The following is a 22,693-nucleotide window of genomic DNA, read 5'->3' as shown; positions in this document are numbered from 1 at the left end:
AGAAAATATGGACCCCTCTGATAAAACCTTGGTCACCCCTTGAAAAAAATTCTAGCTCCACCACTGCACAGGGAGACCAGTCAAAAAACATGTTTATGGTAATTTTTTTGTCATTCATATTTAAGTCTTTATAATTTATTACATCTTTATAATCCAGTTTTGCTACTGAAACCAATGGCAGTAGTCACGACGTTTGTCTATACCTCGGACGTTTTTGTATACATTTTCTCATGTGATAATCGTTTCCCCAAACCTTGATATGATAGGCAATCTTGTTCCCTAGTAGTTTTATCGTTTCAGTTCATACACTGGAATATGCGACATTTAAAACGCTCTGTGTTTATACTTGACGCGGTGTGGGGGCGCGAGGACATGCACCTGTCGTTTCGGATCACTTAAAAGAACGACGTGAACGATGCCTTATCGCGAGCTGCAGGTGCAACCAGCTATTGGCTCATTCCAGTCATGTGACCATAAACGCAGAAAGTCGCAAAAAGTTGAAACGTTTAAAATTCAGCTCACTGCAACATTGACGACGCGTCCAGAAGACGCACGACAAGTAATGGCTCAGTCACCGCTATTTCTAAATGATGATGTCATTGCAACTTTACTCACTTACGAAGACCTAGTACCACGATTAGAAGTTGTCTTGGGAAAGTTTTCCCGACACGATCGTTCAGAAGTGGTCCAGCCAGTGAGATTGTTGGTCCCTATACAGACGCACAATGGGTATGTTAATATTAAATCTCCTTTACCGTCCTTACTGTAAAAGGTTGTTTGTTTTAAATTCATGTTAATATTAACTTTTGTAACAGAGGTTTGGGACTTATGCCTGCATATATTGCATCTGAAAACGTTCTGTGCACGAAGATGGTGGCCTACTACAACCGTGAAGAAGGCTCAAGTTTACCGTCAATTCAGGCCAGTGTGTTCCTCTTTGACCCTGAGTATGGTAATCTCACAACGGTGAGTTGAAGAAAAGAGCACATTTTGTTATGCTGTAAAATGACCTAGTATGCCTATTAATTTCCCACAGATTATAATAGAACACTAATATGTAAGCCCATTCCCGCCACCTAAAATAAATAAAAACAGCACATATATATATATTTTCTCATTATTAAGTAAATTGCTATCTCATTATTTCGAGATACTAAGGCATTATTTCGAGATACTATAGTATTTCGAAATAATGACTTAGTATCTCGAAATAACGACTTATTATCTCGAAATAATGACTTACTATCTCAAAATAATGACTTAGTATCTCGAAATAATGAGATAGCAATTTACTTAATAATGAGAAAAAAATATATATGTGCTGTTTTTTTTTTATTTTAGGTGGCGGGAATGGGCTTCCATACTTTCCAGTATTTAATTATTGGACATGTTCATAATAATGTAATGACCTTTAATGACTGGGATACTGTTTCTTTAACCTGTTGAGTGTGGGGGGAGTGAGAGGAGGCTCTTGGGGAAGAACGACAAAAGCAGCCACTTTTTTGAGTGAGTTCACTTGTGTTAATTATTGAATAAAAGAAATAGCTAACGAGAGCAAACCGTCTGGGAGTAAAATCTCTCCTACTCTAGTTGGGGCACTACAGAGACGGTTTGGGCAGTATAACCAGTTCTACAACAGACTGCCTGGGGAGCCCCTGCTTATTCTGGCCCATGACATTGAGTGCCTGTGCAGGCTTTTGAGAACACTTGCCACTTGCAGTGCGGGCTGAGCTCACGCTGGATCAGTTCCTGCAGGCCATCAGTCCCAAAGAACTCTGTATACTGTGCTGGAGATGGAGATGCTGACAGGATCCACTGGAGAAGCTGATGACCCACCGGTAGTGAGGGTGATGGTAGCCCCTGTCGAGCAGCTGGGGAGGCCATAGGGGCCATTCAGCATGTTTTAGGCAGCTGCTCTCCAGGCACCTGGGTCACGGGTTGGTCTACACCATCGACCCCAGAGCTGCTGGGGATGTGGGCAAATTGGCCACCTCATCAGGCAACGCCCCAGGTTGCATTACACTGCCTGGGTGGTGGATGTGCAGGACACCTGCATCATTGGGCTGGACTATCTACGAGCCATTGGTGGTGTATTAAATCAAATCAAATCAAAATTTATTTATATAGCACCTTCCAACAATGCCTTGCATTGACCAAAGTGCTTAACAAAACAAAAAAATGAATATCATAAAACCATTTAAGGTCAAAGTAGAAATTTACAATGTAAAAAATTAAGTGCTTAATCAAACAAAACAAATAAAACAATATCATACAACAAGAACTGAATGGTGCTGATTAGGAATTCTTCAATCAACACCATTCAGTTCTTGTAATTCAATCAAATGTGGATGATCTGAGTAAGGTCTGTCTTGCTTTGCAAGAAAATAGACACTCCTGAAAACTTTCTCAGTTTTGTCAATAAATGCCCTGTTGACCATCAACAGGGCATTTATTGACAAAACAGAGAACGTTTTCAGGAGTGCCTATTTTCTTGCAATGCAAGACAGACCTTACTCAGATCATCCACTTTCTCCATTTTGTCAATAAATGCCCTGTTGATGGCCAACAGGGCATTTATTGACAAAACGGAGAAAGTTTTCAGGAGTGTCTATTTTCTTGCAAAGTAAGACAGACCTTACTCAGATCATCCACATCCATGTGAGTCTCTATTGCTTGCTCATCAGCTTTAATGTAAATCTTATTGGCTATAGTGTGTGAGGTTGAACCTTTATGTTGGTTTATCTTCTTTCTCAATGATGCAAGCTTAGACTGCTGGCTATTACCATAGTAAATGACATCAAAATTTTTCCATTCTGCAGCAATTGAAACTCCTTGTGGGTTGTGAATAGACAGATCAACTGATTCACAAATTTTACAGTGTATTATGATTTCTCTTTCTCCTGCAAGTCAGGACCCTTGCAGCAGCATTCTGAACTTGCTGTAGGTGAGAAATAGAGCTCTTTGGGAGAGCAGATAGAACAGTGTTACAATAATGTAGCCTTGATGTGATAAATGCATGGACAGGTTTTCACTATCAGCAGGAGAAAGCATATCTCAGACCTTAGCGATGTTTCGAAGGTGAAAATCAGCTCTTATTTCTTAACACGTTGTTTGTCCTTCAGATTCATTTGATTTAATCACTACCAAAGAAATTGTCAGACATCCATGTCTGTATATCAACTATGCACTCAAACAGTGAGCTAATTTGATTTTAGGGCTTTAGGTTCTAGAGAAATGTAAAGTTGTGTGTCATCTGCATATTGATGATAACTAATACCATGTTTGTTAATGATATGTGGTAACGGAAGCATATATAGGTTGAACAGTAAAGGCCCAAGAATTGATCTTTGGGGCATGCCACAAGTTATTTTTGATGTGTGGAGAAAGAGGTACCTAATGCAACATAGTAATCACGCCCAGTTAGATACGATCTAAACCAGTCTAAGACTAAGCCACTAAGGCCTACCCAGCTCTGTAGTCGATCAAGTATTTCATGATCAACAATGTCAAAAGTGGCACTTAAATCTAGCAGAAAAAGGACTGAGAGTTTGCCTGCATCTTTATTCAATCTAGTGCTGTAATAGTGCTGTGGAGAGCTCTAAAACCAGACTGAAAAGTGTCATTTATTTGGTTTACTTTAACATAATCAATCAATTCATTCAACACACAACTTTTCAATGATTTTGCCAAGAAAAGGAAGGTTAGATATAGGTCGATAATTATTGAGAAGCGTGGGATCAAGATTTCTGCTCTTTTGTAATTGTTCAACCTCTGCAGTTTTACGAATATTAGGGAATTCTCCCACTTGCACAACATCAATACGGTTCCTAACTCTGAATGTTTCAACTAACTCATTGCTATTTTCTGAATGGGGAGAGAGGGACTGTATAATGTCTGTGAAGGCCATGGCACTGCCAGCACTGAGATAACGCTTGGTTATTGTGAGCTTTTCACTGAGTGTTCTAATAATGACATATTGAAAAATACACCAAAATGATCATTGCAATATCAGTAATTTCAGTATTATATATATATTCAAACGTAGAATGTTCCCCTAGTGAGATCTCCTTACAGCGGAATGCTTTATTGTAGAAACATGCAACACCACCACCTCTCTTATTTACTCTAGAGCAGGGGTGCCCACACCTTTCCAGCTTCTGAGCTACTTATAAGATGACCAAGTCAAAATGATCTACCTACAATAAAAATGCAAAACAAATGTATTTCTTATATATTATCATTATTTAAGTTATTATTACTATGAAATATTGTGTATTCTTTCATTCCTTTTCCTTTTTCGATAAATAAAGTATTTTATTTATTTTTATTTATAAAGTATTTTAAAGAATCACTAATTGTAGCGATACTTGTAATTGTAACTGTATTCCTCGATAGCTGGAGAGCTTTGATTGAAGATAATCTCGGAACAAGGAATTAGCGGCTTCAACAGATTTTCGGCTCTATTTTGAGATGCGGCTCTAATGGCTCTTCTTTTCGGCTCCCCATATATATTTTTTACATTATTAATGACGGAGCCCGGGAGGGGACATGGGTAAAAAAAAATTAACGAGGGAACGTTTTGCCATTCGAGCGCACGTTTTCTGTAATTCGTGCTCACGATGTATTAATTCGTTCACACGATTAACAATTCGTGACCACGAGTTTAATTAAAACGTGCGCACGATTAAAAAAACGTGCGCACGTTTTAATTAAACTCGTGGTCACGATTTAGTAATTCGTGCACACGTTTTGTTTTAATCATGCGCACGTTTTCATTCATTCATTTGCAAACCCTAATGGCCTAAGCGCATACATTGCTGTGACGCTGGAAGGAGGAGGCACGACGAGCGTCGAACAGTGTAACATGAAACGTTTTAATGAACACAAAGAACACGTGAAGCTCCGTGTGGAGGGCAAGCCAGACAACCACGCTCACACAGACACGAAACTTAGACAAAGACGAGCACAAGACCTTGCGCGAACGCACATTAAATAGGTGATTAACTGTGCGTTCACACCGAAAGCGATAAAATCGCTCTCCGTCGCCGAGTCGCCAGCATCGCGTCGCGTGGGGGCGTGTCCAACCTCACGCCTGCATGCAGCACGTGACAGATATGCAAATCACGTTTTTAAAGCAGGACGCAGTATTTATTTTAATCTATTGATTACAGGACACACGATTATAAAGGAGTGCGTGTATAAAACATAGTGTGTGTATAAAACACATATAGTATATAAACCTAAAATGTTTATGTATTTTTTTTACTTTTTACCCCTGACCCGAAGATCAAACAGGAATTTAAAAAATCATAACCAATATTAGGGTATACGCTAATTTATTGCAGATGTTTTTTTAACAAATGAACAGTATTCCCTCCAAAAATAAACATCGTAAAGTGCGGGACATCCAGAGACAGCCACTATTAATCTCTCCTCCATTTTGCAATCGGAACAAATAATCAGTAGGAACCAAAGTCAGAGGTGCGGTTTCGGAGGAGGGTGCAAACATACTTTCTGATTGGTAGTCGCCGCCGCGCGTCACTGCTCATTTGCATAAAGTTGAGCCAAGCTCAACTTGTTCGCGTCGCTCGAATCGCTCGCGTCGCGCCGTGCCGCGTCGCGTCGCTGGGTGTCGCTCACTCTCATTGAAAATGAATGACTTCCGGTCGCCGTGTCGCTCTCGTCGCTTTCGGTGTGAACGCACAGTAACACAAACCCTCGTGATCTCGAGACAAGGCACAGGTGCGACTACGAACACGCTCACAGACAACCCACACCCACGGAAGTACATACATGGACATAACTGCACGCAGACGACATAACGACACGCCCACAGGGAAGGGTCCGGAGCTGTGACCGTGACAATTGCAGATACAAGGAGAGAGGCAGTAACAGTTCCCTGAAACTGTATATACTTTGATTGTTTAGATTTATGCCACAATGAACAGAGATACGTTTATTAGGTCTTATTTGCTTATGTGTCATGAGGACAATGTAGCTTACCTTGCACAGCGGGGAATCACAACCAGTAAACGGCATCTGAAGCGAATTCTAAGCCTTTTAATGAACATTTATGACAAATTTTAATGTTGCTTTGTGTTTCAGGTTTAAAAAGTACTTTAAAATGCTTGAAATTGTAATTACTTCGTTTCACAACAAATATCTGTCTAACTGAACAGTTCTCTTGTATTACGTTAACAAATACGAGCCTCTTGTAATTCCAGGACAAAACATGAGAGAACGTGAAGATGTTCAGATTGAGCGTTTTGAAAATAAACAACCATTAAATAATGTGATTAAAAGCGAATTATTTCGAATCATTTCGAGTATATGTATAAATATTTAACTTATTTAAGTTTATCTTGCTGGGAAATATTGAACTGGACCTTGAAAGTGATGTACAAGTGCTTGAATTCCACCTTATAAAGGTGTATGAACCCTGCAAACATGACTTTGTTCATTGGGCTGAAGCGCGGCGCGCGCGAAGTTACAAAATTCGAAAGGTGCACGACCTCGCGAATCGACCCCAGCGATTACGTCATTTTCGCCGCGCAGACCCTCGCGCCACTCACACCGCGTCAAGTATAGGCCCTTTTCACAACAAAGCGGAAATACGTCACCGCCGGGTAAAACAAGTTCCGGTACTCGCAGAAGATAGTTGTTGTCAATTCACCTCAGCATCCATGCGTGTATTTACTTCATCCTTGTCGTCGCTGCAGAGACTGAATTTTAAATACGTTTCCAGTATCGTTGGAGAACATTCAACAAAGGGTTCCAAGTTGAATATAGGCTACAAATTGTTTGTAGAAGAATTTATTCACTCATACCAGGGTAAGCTAACACCAGCTAGCACAAGCAAGGTAACCAACTAACTATTATTTAACGTATAGCTAGTTCCATTAGTCATCCTACGGAGTGGTAAAACAGTCTATATTATTATGATATATATTATAATATTACAAATGATACTGACAGCTTTAGTTAACAATATCTAGCTAGGTTAAGCTGGGTGTACACTGCGATTTTTGGCCCATTTTCAGCCGATTTTTCACTCGTGCGACTATTTTTGCGATCGGGCCAAGTTTCGGCTCAATCGCGTGTCGTGCATCATGTAGTTTACACAGGTAAACGAGGAGCGATTCACACCTCACAACCAACTCCCGATCAGAAATCGCAGCGTCGCAAGAATATCAAACATGTCAAAATATCAAACAAATCGCTCCTTGTGAGAGTATCGCACTGGTGAAGCAGCTCCATGAGCCGACTCTCCCTGCGATTTAGTCGTACAGTTTGAGCTGGAGCTGAGAACACAATTTAAAATATCGTACAGTGTACGCCCAGCTTTAGCAAGCCAAGGGACATCAGCTATTGATTGTTTGGTTTACATCAGTATCAATAAAGTTCATGACACACACCAAGTTATTAAGTGTTGTTGTCCAATATAGTCCACATCAAAGTGATGGTCAGAGCTGGATGCTACCGAGCAGAGCTAGATGCTAGCGGATCAGAGCTAGTTTCAGAGCCGGTTTCAGTGGAACAGTTGCTGTCCGCATTTGAAAGAGCAAGCTCTCGACTGGGAGTAGATGTTCGTGGTGTACTGCCAGTCGAGAGCTTGCTCTTTTCTAGCTAGATGCTATCAGACCGGAGCTAGATACTAGCGAACTGGAGCTAGAAGCTAGCGGATCACGGCTAGATGCTAGCGAACCGGAGCTAGATACTAGCGAACCGGAGCTAGATACTAGCGAACCGGAGCTAGATACTAGCGGACCGGGGTTAGATGCTAGCGGACCGGGGCTAGCGAACTGGAGCTAGAGACTAGCGAACCGGAGCTAGAGACTAGCGGACCGGGGCTAGAAGCTAGCGGATCACGGCTAGATGCTAGCGAACCGGGGCTAGATACTAGCGAACCGGGGCTAGATGCTAGCGGCTCACAGCTAGATGCTAGCGGACATACATGTACTCCCAGCCGAGAGCTTGATCTTTCAAACGCGGACAGCAACTGTTCCACTGAAACTGGCTGGGAACAGTAACAGTACCGGGGACAGTAACAAGGAACAGCATCAACTTTTAGCCGCGAGCTTCCTGTTATGTAGAATCTGCAGCAGTGAAATGCTGGCGACACACAAATATGCTCCGTATCACAAAGTTTTCCCCTTCATCCCTCCTAATTGCACAAACCCATTTTCTTTTTTGCTCGGCGTCAGCCGGAAACCGTGGAAACTGAGATACGACTGTTTTCGCTTCGAGATCGAGCACCCTGGTGCACTGCAAAAGCTCTTGTTCTTGGACTCTGCCATTGTTTAATGTGTAACGGAAGTAACTTTACCCTGCAACGAGAACTTCCGGAAGAACAAATGCGGAAGTGTGAAAAGGGCCTGTGACTACCCGATCCGTACACCCTGCCTGATCCGTACCGAGCATGCGTGAGAAAATGTGCGCATGCGCGTTGCGATTGGCCCAGGCACGTATCGGGCAGATATTTTGCGCATGCGTTAACACTTTACGACACTACCATTACATTTTACGACACCTTTGTAAACAGTTAAAAATAATAATAGTAGTAATAATAATTAAATAATAATAGTAATAAAATTATAATTATATTTATTATAATTGTAACTGCGGATATATACATACACATATATTATAATATGTATATACAGGCCCGTTGACAGTCTTGCTGGGGCCCGGGACAAGAAAGATTCATGTACCCCCCCCCCCCCCCCCCCCCCCCCCCGAAAATGACGTAATCGCAGTGGCTCTGCCCGTGCGCGAAGGCATCGCGCGCTGTCGTTTCGCAAGGTCGTACACCTCTCGAATTTTGTAACTTCGCGCGCGCCGCGCTTCAGCGCAATGAACAAAGTCATGTTTGTAGGGTTCATATACCTTTATAAGGTGGAATTAAAGCACGTGTACGTCACTTTAAAGGTCCATTTCAATATTTTCCAGCACGTTAAACTTAATTAAGTTAAATATTTATACATATACTCGAAATGATTCGAAATAATTCGCTTTTTATCACATTATTTAATGGTTGTTTATTTTCAAAACGCCCAATCTTAACGTCTTCACGAGAACTGTTCAGTCAGACAGCTATTTGTTGTGAAACGAAGTAGTTACAATTTCAAGCATTTTCAAGTACTTTACCCTAAATTCCAGCACTTTTCAAACCTGGAACACAATGCAACTTTAAAATTCGTCAGGTAAATGTTTTTGCTTTCTTTTCTGCGCTCCAGATTTCTGTATTTACTTTAACTATCCACCACTGTATTTCCCGCTGTTGGGCCGATACCGGCCGGCTACAGTCGGTGCTGGATCAAACCATTTTCCAGTGGGAGGCGGGGGTGTATGCACTTAATGGAAAATATGCAGATAGGTAAAAAACATATATATTTGAGCCATTGAGCTTATTATGAGTACATAATTTTATATTAATGAAAGATTTCAAGATTTAAAAATTATAGACTTTAAATAAAAAATAAATTGCTGGGCTCTTTGATGGGCCCCCCTGGCCCTAGGGCCCGGGACAACAGACCCGGTTGTCCCCCCCTGTCGACGGGGCTGTGTATATATATGAGAGATAGATTTATACATTGGTTACATTGGGGAGAACATTCGTTTGGGGTGCAAGAACGCTTTACAACGCTTCTCGTACGATCACACACTCCGTTCACTACTTCGCATCTAGTAGTGTCGTAAAGTGTTAACGCATGCGCAAAATATCTGCCCGATACGTGCCTGGGCCAATCGCAACGCGCATGCGCACATTTTCTCGCGCATGCTCAGTACGGATCGGGCAGGGTGTACGGATCGGGTAGTCACAGGCTGTTTCTCAATTCAGGGGCTGCAGCCCACAAAGTGCGCATTTGTAGGCCGGTTACGTCACTGCGCCGCGACGAGGCTGTCCCAATTCGTGGACTCCTTCTTATGCGGCCGACGAATGTAGCCTCCAAAACCCCGAAAACGAAGGATGCATCTGAGTATCCTTCGCGTCCCACCATATCCCAGGATTCATTGCTCTATGAACAATAAACGGGCGGAGTCTAGTGTACGGGCCGAAGAATTCGTTTTTAAATGTCGGTATTTTTTAAATATGGACATTTATACTGCAATGAGATGCTAAATAACATGCCAGTTATTAATGATATTGCAGGTAAACATGTGCTTTGAGTATTTACTAAACGTTTATACGTAAAAGTAACGTAAAAGTAACGTTTATAAAAATACATTGAATTTTGTTATGAAGTTATACTTCCCGTCAAACGTGAATACATGTTCAACGCATTTTCTTTTAGGCATTTGTGGGTGATGTGATATTTGTCGGACAGCTCGCTAACACGTATGTAACGTATGAAATGGGGCAGAGCGTGGTCACGCAAACATACGTCTTGCGAAGACTAGACTGTCTCATTTAACAGCCGTGAGATGCAGCCTACCCGGCCATCAAAGTGTGTGGCCACCGTAGGCTGCGGTCTACGCGGTGTACGTAGGCTGCAGCCCTTGAATTGAGATGCAGCCACAGGCTGTTTCTCAATTCAGGGGCTGCAGCCCACGAAGTGCGCATTTGTAGGCTGGTTACGTCACTGCGCCGCGACGAGGCTGTCCCAATTCGTGGACTCCTTCTTATGCGGCCGACGAATGTAGCCTTCAAAACCCCGAAAACGAAGGATGCATCTGAGTATCCTTCGCGTCCCACCATATCCCAGGATTCATTGCTCTATGAACAATAAACAGGCGGAGTCTAGTGTACGGGCCGAAGAATTCGTTTTTAAATGTCGGTATTTTTTAAATATGGACATTTATACTGCAATGAGATGCTAAATAACATGCCAGTTATTAATGATATTGCAGGTAAACCTGTGCTTTGAGTATTTACTAAAGAGTAACGTTTATAAAAATACATTGAATTTTGTTATGAAGTTATACTTCCCGCCAAACATGTCAATACATGTTCAACGCATTTTCTTTTAGGCATTTGTGGGTGATGTGATATTTGTCGGACAGCGTGCTAACACGTATGTAACGTATGTAACGGGGCAGAGCGTGGTCACGCAAACATACGTCTTGCGAAGACTAGACTGTCTCATTTAACAGCCGTGAGATGCAGCCTACCCGGCCTTCGAAGTGTGTGGCCACCGTGGGCTGTGGTCTACGCGGTCTACGTAGGCTGCAGCCCCTGAATTGAGATGCGGCCACAGTCACAACAGGGCCTATTAACCAGGCGGCGCGAGAAAATGACGTAATCGCTGTGGCTCCGCCCGTGCACGAGGGCCTCGCGCGCTTCTCGAATTTTGTAACTTCGCGCCCGTCGCGCGTCAGCACAATGAACAAAGTCACGGTTTCAGGGTTCATACACCTTTATAAGGTGGAATTAAAGCACTTGTATGTCACTTTCAAGGTCCATTTCAATATTTCCCAGCATGTTAAACTTAATTAAGTTAAATATTTATACTTATATATAAAAACGCCTAATTTTCAGTCTTCACGTTCTCTCATGTTTCGTCCTGGAATTACAAGAGGCTCGTATTTGTTAACCTAAAGAGAACTATTCAGTCAGACAGCTATTTGTTGTGAAACGAAGTAGTTACAATTTCAAGCATTTTAAAGTACTTTAGCCTAAACACACTGAAACACAAAGCAACATTAAAATTGGTCAGGTAAATGTTCATTCCTCTGTTTTGAGGGGTGTTTCTACCACATATCGTTTCGGACAAAACACCTATCGTTTCGGAGAACACTGCAGTGACGCTCGCGAAAGTATAAACGCCTCCACCGCTCGCGCAAGGTCGCGCGAGGTGGGCGGAGTCACGCGCTACAGTCACTCGGGAAAATATAAACCAGGCTTTGCTAATAGGCACCGACTGAGGAAATAAACTCTCTGCTCTCTCAGTGTTGCCAACTTAGCGACTTTGTCGCTATATTTAGCGACTTTTCAGACCCTCTAGCGACTTTTTGTAGTAAAAAGCGACTAGCGACAAATCTAGCAACTTTTTGTGGTGTTATTGGAGACTTGGAGGCTCTGAATAAACACGACTTTAGTTGCTATCCTCTTGGCCGTGAGCCCTGGCGGGTGCTGCCGTGAGCCCCACAACACTCAGTGCAGTCACACAAATATGCTCCGTATCACAAAGTTTTCCCCTTCATCCCTCCTAATTGCACAAACCCATTTTCTTTTCTGCTCGTCGTCAGCCGGAAAACTGTGGAAACTGAGATAAGGCTGTTTTTTTGCTTCTTTTTGCTGTTTTTGCTTCGAGATCGAGCACCCTGGTGCACTGCAAAAGCTCTTGTTATTGGACTCTGCCATTGTTTAATGTGTAACGGAAGTAACTTTACCCTGCAACGAGAGCTTCCGGAAGAAAAAATGCGGAAGTGTGAAAAGGGCCTATATATATACTCGAAATAATTCGCTTTTTATCACATTATTTAATGGTTGTTTATTTTCAAAACGCCCAATCTTAACGTCTTCACGTTCTCTCATGTTTCGTCCTGGAATTACAAGAGGCTTGTATTTGTTAACGTAATTTCAACATTTTAATGTACTTTAGCCTAAATTCCAGCACTTTTCAAACCTGAAACACAAAGCAACATAAAAATGCGTCAGGTAAATGTTCATTCCCCTTTTTTGAGGGGTGTTTCTTTATACTACCACATATCGTTTCGGACAACATTGCAAAGCCATATTTATGTTTGATGCCTGGTGTATAGACCCTTTCAAAATGTGTATACAAAGATGACGTCACGAAGATGCGCGCGCATATTGGCAACGGAAGTGTAGCATTTTATCATTGACTTGCGTTAGCATCAGCGCTGTTTTTTTAAATATGTAGTGTTGTTCAAAATAGAGATGTCTGGTTGTTGTGTATACGGCTGTTGAACCGTTATTCGTCGGGTAAAGGTTTAAAGTTTTATCGAATACCATCTGGATCGCGTCCATTTCAGAGCAATAGGAGACGGCTATGGCTGCAGGCTATTAACAGGGTGGACTGGACAGAGGACATCATAAAGAATGCCCGCGTCTGTAGCGCCCATTTCATTTTAGGTCAGGTGGATTTTCGTACATTTATTTAATTCAGGACGTCTGGTTATAACTGTCAATTACTTGGCGAGGGCTTAAAATAAAAATGGGCTTGTCCGAAGTGCTATTGCTAACTAGCTAGTGCACCACTTTCGGATTTCACGTATGTATTTTATACATTGTATATGCATTGTCTATTGTATATACACATATGAGATTTATAATTTCATTTGCCACGTTTATTTAACTGAGTACAGTAACAAATAAAATATTGTTCTACAATATATGTCTCTGTACTTTTTTTTAATCATTGTAGCATGTTCACCAAAATAATCACCTCATTTCATCCAGTGACTTGTAGGCGCGCAGTTTCTCTTTAGTGTAAACGCTAGGTTTCTCAATCAAATAAGTAAAGATATCTGGCCACTGAACTGGAGGCCATTCTGACAAATCATTCTCCCAATCTAATATTTTGTAAGGATCTGGAAGAATTTCTCCTGTCAGCAAGGTGAGTTTGCTCATATAAATGATACGATCTTGATTATTAAGCTGACTGACGTAGAGACTTACAGTAGATTCGGCTATTATTGAGAGACTTTTATTTTGAAAGATCGAATAAAATCTAAATCCCTGCGTATATGCATCATCATTGTGTGAGGATAATAGTGCAATAATGTCTTGCTACACATACATACAGTGCTTGAAAATAGTAACGTTTACTATCTTGTTTATATGGTAAAGAATTTGGATCTGCACTGTGGTCCCATGGGACAAATCTCCACTTCCGTTGCCAAAATGCGCGCGCATCTTTTTGGTGACATTGCTCTCTGGTCAGGTAAAAATGTTCTTTCCCCAGTTTTGCAGAGGTTTTTTATTCTCCACTGCCACCTATTGCCACCTATCGTTTCGGAGAACACTGCAGCGACGCTCGCGAAAGTATAAACGCCTACACCGCTCGCGCAGGGTCGCGCGAGGTGGGCGGAGTCGCGCGCTACGGTCGCTCGCGAAAGTATAAACCAGGCTTCAAGCGGCTCCCATAGGCCCTTTTCACAACAAAACGGAAATACGTCACCGCCGGGTAAAACAAGTTCCGGTACTCGCAGAAGATAGTTGTTGTCAATTCACCTCAGCATGGAGCGTGTGTTTACTTCATCCCTGTCGTCGCTGCCGAGACTGAATTTTAAATACGTTTCCAGTATCGTTGGAGAACATTCAACAACGAACGGTTCCAAGTTAAATAGAGGCTACAAATTGTTTGTAGAATAATTTATTCACTTATACCAGGGTAAGCTAACACCAGCTAGCACTAGCTAGGTAACTATTATTTAAGGTATAGCTGGTTCCATTAGTCATCCTACGGAGTGGTAAAACAGTCTATATTATTATGATATATATTATAATATTACAAATGATACTGACAGCTTTAGTTAACAATATCTAGCTAGGTTAAGCTGGGCGTACACTGTGCGATTTTTGGCCCATTTTCAGCCGATTTTTCACTCGTGCGACTATTTTTGCGATCGGGCTGAGTTTCGGCTCAATCGCGTGTCGTGCATCGTATAGTTTACACAGGTAAACGAGGAGCGATTCACACCTCACGACCAACGCCCGATCAGAAATCGCAGCGTCGCAAGAATATCAAACATGTTTGAAATTCAAATCGCACTGTTGAAGCAGCTCCACGAGCGGACTCTCCCTGCGATTTAGTCGTAGTTTGAGCTGGAGCTAAGCACATGATTTAAAATATCGTACAGTGTACGCCCAGCTTTAGCAAGCCAAGGGACGTCAGCTATTGATTGTTTGGTTTACATCAGTATCAATAAAGTTCATGACACACACCAAGTTATTACGTGTTATTGTTTATTCAGTGTCCAATATAGTCGACAGCAAAGTGATGGTCAGAGCTGGATGCTACCGAGCAGAGCTGGATGCTAGCGGATCACAACTAGTTTCGGAGCCGTTTCAGTGGAACAGTTGCTGTCCGCATTTGAAAGAGCAAACTCTCGACTAGATGCTAGATGCTCGGGGCTAGATGCTATCGGACCGGGGCTAGAAGCTAGCGAACCGGAGCTAGAAGCTAGCGAACCGGGGCTAGATGCTAGCGGGTAACAGCTAGATGCTAGCGGACGTACATGTACTCCCAGCTGAGAGCTTGATCTTTCAAACACAGACAGCAACTGTTCCACTGAAACCGGCTGGGAACAGTAACAGTACTGGGAACAGTAACAGTACTGGGAACAGTAACAGGGAACAGCACCAACTTTTAGCCGCGAGCTTCCTGCTATGTAGTCTGCAGCAGTGAAATGCTGGCTACACACAAAGATGCTCCGTATCACAAAGTTTTCCCCTTCATCCCTCCTAATTGCACAAACCCATTTTCTTTTCTGCTCGTCGTCAGCCGGAAAACCATAGAAACTGAGATACGACTGTTTTTGCTTCGAGATCGAGCACCCTGGTGCACTGCAAAAGCTCTTGTTATTGGACTCTGCCATTGTTTAATGTGTAACGGAAGTAACTTTACCCTGCAACGAGAGCTTCCGGAAGAAAAAATGCGGAAGTGTGAAAAGGGCCTATTGTCGAGCCGGTTCCAATCGTTCACTTCAAAGAGCGCCGGATCGTTCGCGAACGACACATCATTAAAATGCCTCTTTTATCATCTCTCCGTCTTGGAAGGACTTCTTGTGCTTAACAATTAAGTGACTCACCCGAAATTATGCTTGAACAGTCCCAAAATGACGCTCCACATTTCCCTTCTTTGGTTTTAGGTTTCTTACTCGGACCAGCTACGGCACTCATTTTTATACCCTTTGTTGTATTTAGTTTAAATAAATTGGAGGTTAGCTACGCAGCAAGGTAACTGAACAAGTTGGCGCGGTTTAACGCGCATGCAGATGAATGATAGCCACATTCGTCATTCATCTCCTACTTTTTAATGTCATGCGATCTACCCACACTTCTTTCGCGATCGACGTATTGGGCACCCCTGCTCTAGAGACATTAAAATAGTTAAAATTGGGAGGTGCAACTTCATTTAGCACTATTGCACCATTGCTATCAAGCCAGGTCTCTGTTGGAAAAAAAATCCAGACAATAATCTTCAGTTAATTTAGCTATTATTGTTTGTGAGTGAGAGGACATTACGTAAGGAGACTTTGAAGACTTGATGTGGTTGATCAACATAGCTTACTACATTTTTATTTTGATTCCGAGAGCCATGCCACCGACTGTTTAAAATAACTGGAATGTAACACGGACTAGGAGCAGGGGTTCCAGTGTGTCATACCTGATAATTCACTGAGTGTGCAGGAGAAGTAGGTGAGTTCCTACAAGACTGCAGACTGTAGTGTTGCAGAACCTCATTAATCTCCTGGAGTTTACCTCTGAGACTGTGGACAGATTCTCTGACAGGATATGGTGAGCTCCTGTGACTGACATTACTGACGTTACTGCTGGCAGTTGGGTGCAAGTTCCACATGTGAGTGATGCCATACAGTAGATTATACACAAGCATTTGAATCCCAGTCTTGTTAGGGTGAAGCTGATCAGTTTTTAAATGATGGCTTGGAAGAGACGTTTATGAGGACACAGGCCCAGCAGTTAGCTATCCTCACCTCAGAACACCAGCAGGACTGGGACACATTTCCCCTTCATCCTCATGGCCTACAGGTCGGCGGTTCAAGACTCCACACAGTGCATCCCTGCCCTGCTCATGTTAGGAAGAGAGCTGAGGACTCCTGCCGAACTGGCTATCGGGAACCCCCAGCTGAGTGGGGCCCTGCAGTGTTCTGGAATAGGTTGGAGAAGTAGTCTATAGGGTGCAGCTGCCCCCTGGAGACAGGAAAGTAGTACTATTGGGATCCTGTTTCTTTATCCTGTTGTGTGCGAGTGGGGACGTGGGGGGAGTGAGAGGAGGCTCTTGGGAAAGAATGACTGGAAAACAGCCACTTTTTGGAGTGAGTTCACAGTGAGTGATAATTATTGAATAAAAGAAAGTTGACGAGAGCAAACCTGGGAGTAAAATCTGAGTGAACGTTACAATATTACAAAAGGGTTTTCTCCTGACAGGTCATGGATGGATTAGAAATCACAAATAAGAGAACTGCAGCAGTTTCTGCCATATCTGCTAAAGTAAGTCACATTTTTTTATGAGACTAAAATTTTTACATTGGCATATGAAGCACCACTGATCACGGTTCTTCTTTCTTTAGTTGCTGATGCCTCCTCAATCAGAAGTACTGTGCATCCTGGGTTCTGGCCACCAGGCTTTCAGCCATCATGAAGCCTTCACCCACCTCTTTTCATTTAAAGAGGTGAAGGAGCTGGAAGTGGAGAACAAGCCAAATTAAACTACACTGTAGCTCTTAAGTCGCTTTTTTAGTTTGGCTATTGAGACGCAAATGTACTGGGTTGCTGTGTCTTGTTCAGGTCCGTGTGTGGAGTAGGAGAGTGGAAAGTGCACAACGTTTGGCTGCTGCTGTTCACGGCCATGTTACCGTGTGCTCGTCTGCCAAAGAAGCTGTGGACGGAGCTGATGTCATAGTTACTGTTACCAGTTCACGTGAACCAGTGGTCTTTGGGGAGTGGGTTAAGCCAGGTGCCCATATTGCTGGTAAGAACGATAAGCATCTCTATCTCCATGAGTGGCTAAATTTTGAAAAAGAATTAATGTATGTTAGTTTAATCATTAGCAGCTGAGCAGATATTATATATACTGCTGCACAATACCAAAATCTATGCAAAAGTTTTTTGTCTTTGCAACATTAGCGGTTGGAGCTTGTGAACCAGACTTGAGGGAACTGGATGATGATTTGATGAAAGAGGCTATAATCTACGTCGACAGCAGAGATGGAGCTGCGGTCGAGTCTGGAGACATAATTTTGTCTGGGGTGACCAGTCCAAAAGCCAAGATTGACATTTAGATTATAGGACACAAGCATTTTCGACTTGTTCTTTTGGTTCAAATTCACATAGTATATACATTATTAGAACTTTATTGTTTTGTTTGCACTGAGTCACACCAAGAACAATCTGGAAAGAATACAATGATTGTTTAGGTTTAAACATTAAAACATAGACCAAAGATATCAAAAATATTAAACCAAAGATATAAAAATCAATGAAGAATTCACTTCAAAGACTAAACTGTATCAAATGCATCACCAGTAATGTAATGTAGCCATGTGTTGAAGGTGCTGTGCGTTTTTAACAGGCAAAAGTGTTTGCTGAACTTGGAGAAGTTCTAAATGGATCGCTGCCTGCCCTGCGTGAGAGGACCACAATATTCAAGTCACTCGGTAACCCCTCCCCCCCCCCCCCCCCCACGAAATAAAAAACTCTCACCACCAGATTGAATTCCTACTGATAAGTAGCCATGCTTCTAATTCTCAAATGATAATCAATGTTTGCTAGATATTTTTAATCTATTTATAAACAGTGCACTGGTTTTTAATACTGTTTAAAGCTTTTCACAAGGTTGTGCTTATTCCACATATGTTCTATTAAAAAAATGGTATACTGAAGTGATTCTGCTTTTGCACATTGTGGAAGAGTTTGGTAGATCTCTGATTCTTCCTCATCTACACCATTAGCTAGTGTAAAGGCCATCAGACTAGTGTTTGCTATAGTTTGCTTTTAACATTGGATTACAGGGATGGGGATACAAGACGCAGTCGCTGCCAAGATCGTGCTTGACAAGTGGAAGAGCAAACAGTGAAAATACTTGGAGATAAGTTCTGAGGAAACATTAGGATGAACACCACCTTATAAAACAATGTAATGCTTACTGTCTATTTACCTGATGAGTACTTGTTTGTCAATTGAGACTGAATTGTTACAAAACTAGTCAAATATTTCCTATTAAAGACATTTAGTTGAAAAGCAGTAAAACAAATCAACTTGACTATCAGAGAATTTATAAACATTGTGTTCAGAATTAAACCTATTTTTGCTTCTCCTCATCCAGATGGGAATATTAATTTTCAGATTTGTCATTTATAATTCCTGCAGGCTGGAGAGATCATTTCACTCAGACAATAGGCCTACACTTTTTTCATATACTTGCACACAAGTTTAGGGATAACTCGACATCTCATTTTATCTGTCTAGATGCCAATGGTTCAAATACTGTGGTAAAATACCTGCCACACAAAATAAATGCAGCGTATTCTCTTTTGCAAGAAGGCATGCACAGACATCAAAACACTGAACAGTTTGGTCTGCTAGTATGCTAAAGTTTCTTCAATACAATATGCACACAAAAAAAGTTAGCAACCATCACACTGGGACTTTGATTTGTCCCTATATGAAAGCATTCCTTCGACATCTCTTGATAAACTTTCTGTTGCTTTGCAGTTTAAACAAAAATGAAAACAAACACCAATAAATCACTTCAATGTTTAGCATGCAGAATTTAAGGTAGGGTTATGTTTTTGGCAATTCTTCATTTTCTATAAAAATGCAGTTTGTAAACAAATTATAAAGGCTCACATGGAGGGAGGGCTTCTTTACCTTTTCATAAACACGATAAAAGGACGTTATTAGAAGGCAGCAGGAATTCCTTAGTGTGAGGGGACATCACTAGTAAAAGTGACCCCCATCTCAAGACAAACTCCAGGATCCTAACAGAGTCAGTTATATAGAAGCAAGTCTAATAAAAGTGAGAGCCACGTGTGTATGGGGACACTACAAAGCGTCTTCCCTCTCACCCCCAACACATACCACCTCCCTGTTCCAAACTCCTCAGATCAGCTCAAACCACAGCTGGTTTTTAAATCCCCGTACACTTCAAAGGAACGAGCACCTCCTCTTCCCCTTCTTAACTGGTGGTGGGCACAGTACTGCACGAATGGCTTCATCAAACACCGTCTTAAGGCCACGCTGAGTTAAGGCTGAACACTCCAGGTATTTCACAGCACCTACACAAAGACAAGTATGGTCAATAAAAAAAAAAAAAAAACATGCAAAAAGCACTGCCTCACAAAGAGCCTTTAATATAATTTACTTTTACATAATTTTAATCACTTAATACCAATTTCTTTTGCCATGGCAAGGCCTTGTGGGTAAGTGATGGGAGTGAGTTTCTTCTCTTTCAGTTTCTCAATGGTGTCCTTGTCATCTCTTAAATCAAGCTTTGTTCCAACAAGAATGATTGGAGTGTTGGGGCAGTGATGTCTGACCTCAGGATACCACTATGTGGGGGAAATTGAACAGGTGTCGGTTGATATTTAAGAAACATATATTTTAAGTACTCCAAGACATTTTGGAGGTTTTTTTTACTCCATATAAAGTGCAATGTATGACATTGTAAAAACAACTCAACTCAATGCAAAAATACTGAAATTACTTTGTACTATATATAAATTACACTGCTCACACAAATGAGAATATTTTGAGCCGAGACAAAATTTCTACCAGTATTAGCTTCTATGCACTTATTGGATTTTGTAAGATCATATGTTGGAACAATTTTAATGCAAGATACCAGTAATCCAGACGGACTATTTCAGGGCCTTCCTTTTTTTTATTTTTTAACAGGACTTGGAAGTCCTTTCACGACCGGTCAAAACATCCGTTTAATTCTCTTAGCCGCCAGAGTCTAAGGGGAAGTTGTGCAAACGTTGTTTACCTTGGCGCGGACATTTTCAAACGAAGCAGGGCTCACGAGTGAGAAACAAATCAAAAAGACATCCTACAACAAGGGAAAATACCCATCAGGCTCTTAACATCAGACAACGAATGTTATGCTGTAAACTAAAAGTGCATATTTCTTTCTTATCTGTAGAAACATTTATGACCATTTTCTTATGCTTTTCTTTTTTTTTGTACACCAGACTATTAGACTATTGACTACGCTTGTTAAATAGAAACAAAAGGTCTCAATAGTAAACAGAGGAACTATTTCATTGCTCAAATGGGTAGTCATTATAAGACAGTAGTTTACTTTATGCACTGTGCAACAAATAACCACAGATGTTTTAACAATCAGGACTGGCACAGTGGATGAAGTCTCATATAAAATGACAAACTTATTGTGTTCGCCATTACAAGTACCGTTTGAGGATAGGACAGGGGTCGCAGTCGGTCGTAATCCTCCTGTCCTGCTGTGTCCCACAGGCCCAGGTTCACTGGCTTCCCATCTACCATGACATTGGCAGAATAATTATCGAACCTGTAGAGATGGAAATGCGTGTCGGGAAAGCACAAAATGTCCAAAGTATAATGAAATCTAAGAAATGAACGGAGAGGAAGAGTTTTAAGTCAGCTGGTACAGCAGCAGGTCTTTTAAGTGTGTGCACTTACACCGTGGGGATGTACTCCCCAGGGAAAGCGTTGGTCGTGTAGCTGATCAGAAGACATGTCTTTCCCACTGCCCTGTACAAGAAATAACAACATGTTTAGTCACTTTATACTTAGGATAGTTAACAGATGTCTCAGAGATTAAAATCCATCTAGTTTTACTTAAGAGTTAAGTTCTAAATTTGAGCTGCAATGTTGGACAGTGCTGTCAACCTCGATCAGACAGTATTGTTTTGGTCCTTTACTGCCTCCTAAAGATATAATTCCGGACAAGAAAAATACGTTTTTATCAACAATACTGTAAAATAAAGACCTACTATCAAATCAACGCGTTTTGATACGCAAGCGGACTACATGTTTGAGAGCAGTGTAAACACATCCAGCTCCAAGAGGGCCTACAACAAGCCTGTTAAAGGTTTCTGACGGGGCAAGGGTCAATGAAAGACGAGAAATAAACAACGAGTAAAGGGATGAAAGCTGAGAAATAACGAGCAAAGGACTGAAAGCAGATAAATAACGAGTAAAGGAATGAACGCTGAGAAATACGAGTAAAGGAATGCGGAAAACCCCAAACTTTACTACGGACAACATCACAGGGAGCCGGAGCCGAGTTTGGCTACTCTGGAACCGGGATTTTGTTACTCTGGAACCGGGATTTAGTTAACGTCCAAGATAGAGAGACAGATATCCAACCCAGCATTAATCCGAACTAGTGCTGCGGCTGGATAATATTGGTTGACCTAACCAAGGAGATGGAAAAACGCAACGTTGTTAGTCAGCCTGGAACACGCCACCGTCAACAAGGTAATTTTACCTGGCTGCAAAGTGAAAACTACATTTAAAAACGACATTAAAGAACAACCGACGATACACAAGCAGAAACTCACCCGTCTCCGACGACCACACACTTTATAGCCTGCATTTATTTAGTTCGCCGCTTCACGACTTCACTCTGTGAATCAGTAAATTAACCACAGCTCTACTGACTCGGCTAGCTAACGAACACGGGTGAAACTGTCCGAGTAAATATCAAACAAAACGAAATAAAACCACTCTGGCGACTGTATAAACTGGGCTAGCAAAACGCATTCCAGGGTACTCCTTAGCCGGGAAGACTCCAGTTAAACAAACAGCCACCACCCAAAAATCTCAGAGCTGAGTCAAACGGAGTAACATCAGTAACAACGCCCTCCTCCCTTTCCCTGGGAATAACCCCCCCCCCCCTCACTGAACACTCCACTGCCACCCATTGGTGTGGGTTTTGCACCTTTCAGACTGGTCATTTTTTAATTTGAATGTTTATGTTGAAGAAAGAAAATAATAAAAAGATGTTTCAGCAAGAAAGCCTTCTAAACTGATTTTGTATTAAACAGATGTCATGTG

The 22,693-nt window shown here is 41.8% G+C and overlaps 2 protein-coding genes across 2 annotated transcripts; one reads left to right on the top strand and one right to left on the bottom strand.

The window, feature by feature from the left end:
- The first annotated feature begins 378 nt into the window (after positions 1-378).
- On the top strand, positions 379-18,878 carry crym (crystallin, mu). The gene is made up of 8 exons (XM_077000049.1): positions 379-729; positions 816-966; positions 17,081-17,143; positions 17,224-17,325; positions 17,441-17,624; positions 17,780-17,901; positions 18,225-18,309; positions 18,664-18,878. The coding sequence occupies exons 1-8, from the start codon at positions 416-418 to the stop codon at positions 18,726-18,728; spliced, it is 1,086 nt and encodes a 361-aa protein (XP_076856164.1). The 5' UTR covers positions 379-415; the 3' UTR covers positions 18,729-18,878.
- LOC143510560 (ras-related C3 botulinum toxin substrate 1-like) lies at positions 17,991-22,502 on the bottom strand. The gene is made up of 6 exons (XM_077000050.1): positions 22,198-22,502; positions 21,314-21,385; positions 21,065-21,182; positions 20,640-20,702; positions 20,043-20,202; positions 17,991-19,929 (listed from the first exon to the last, which is right to left on the bottom strand). Exons 1-6 carry the CDS (start codon positions 22,230-22,232, stop codon positions 19,799-19,801), a joined length of 579 nt encoding a protein of 192 aa, XP_076856165.1. The 5' UTR covers positions 22,233-22,502; the 3' UTR covers positions 17,991-19,798.
- Positions 22,503-22,693: the final 191 nt, after the last annotated feature.

Source organism: Brachyhypopomus gauderio, chromosome 3 (genome assembly GCF_052324685.1).
Source record: "Brachyhypopomus gauderio isolate BG-103 chromosome 3, BGAUD_0.2, whole genome shotgun sequence".
In the NCBI taxonomy this organism is placed as follows: Eukaryota; Metazoa; Chordata; class Actinopteri; order Gymnotiformes; family Hypopomidae; genus Brachyhypopomus; species Brachyhypopomus gauderio.
The sequence above is the reverse complement of the archived record's forward strand: the minus strand, read 5'-3'. Positions and strand labels throughout refer to the sequence as shown.

Excerpts from the sequence above, each read along its gene's own strand:
- LOC143510560 (XM_077000050.1), bottom strand. The coding sequence starts at position 22,232 with ATGCAGGCTATAAAGTGTGTGGTCGTCGGAGACGG. Across the intron at positions 21,183-21,313 it reads GGGGAGTACATCCCCACGGT|GTTCGATAATTATTCTGCCA; the intron begins GTAAGTGCACAC and ends CCATCTCTACAG. Across the intron at positions 20,203-20,639 it reads TTGAAAATGTCCGCGCCAAG|TGGTATCCTGAGGTCAGACA; the intron begins GTAAACAACGTT and ends TCCCCCACATAG.
- crym (XM_077000049.1), top strand. The coding sequence starts at position 416 with ATGCCTTATCGCGAGCTGCAGGTGCAACCAGCTATTGGCTCATTCCAG. Across the intron at positions 17,144-17,223 it reads TTTCTGCCATATCTGCTAAA|TTGCTGATGCCTCCTCAATC; the intron begins GTAAGTCACATT and ends TTCTTTCTTTAG. Across the intron at positions 17,326-17,440 it reads ACCTCTTTTCATTTAAAGAG|GTCCGTGTGTGGAGTAGGAG; the intron begins GTGAAGGAGCTG and ends TGTCTTGTTCAG.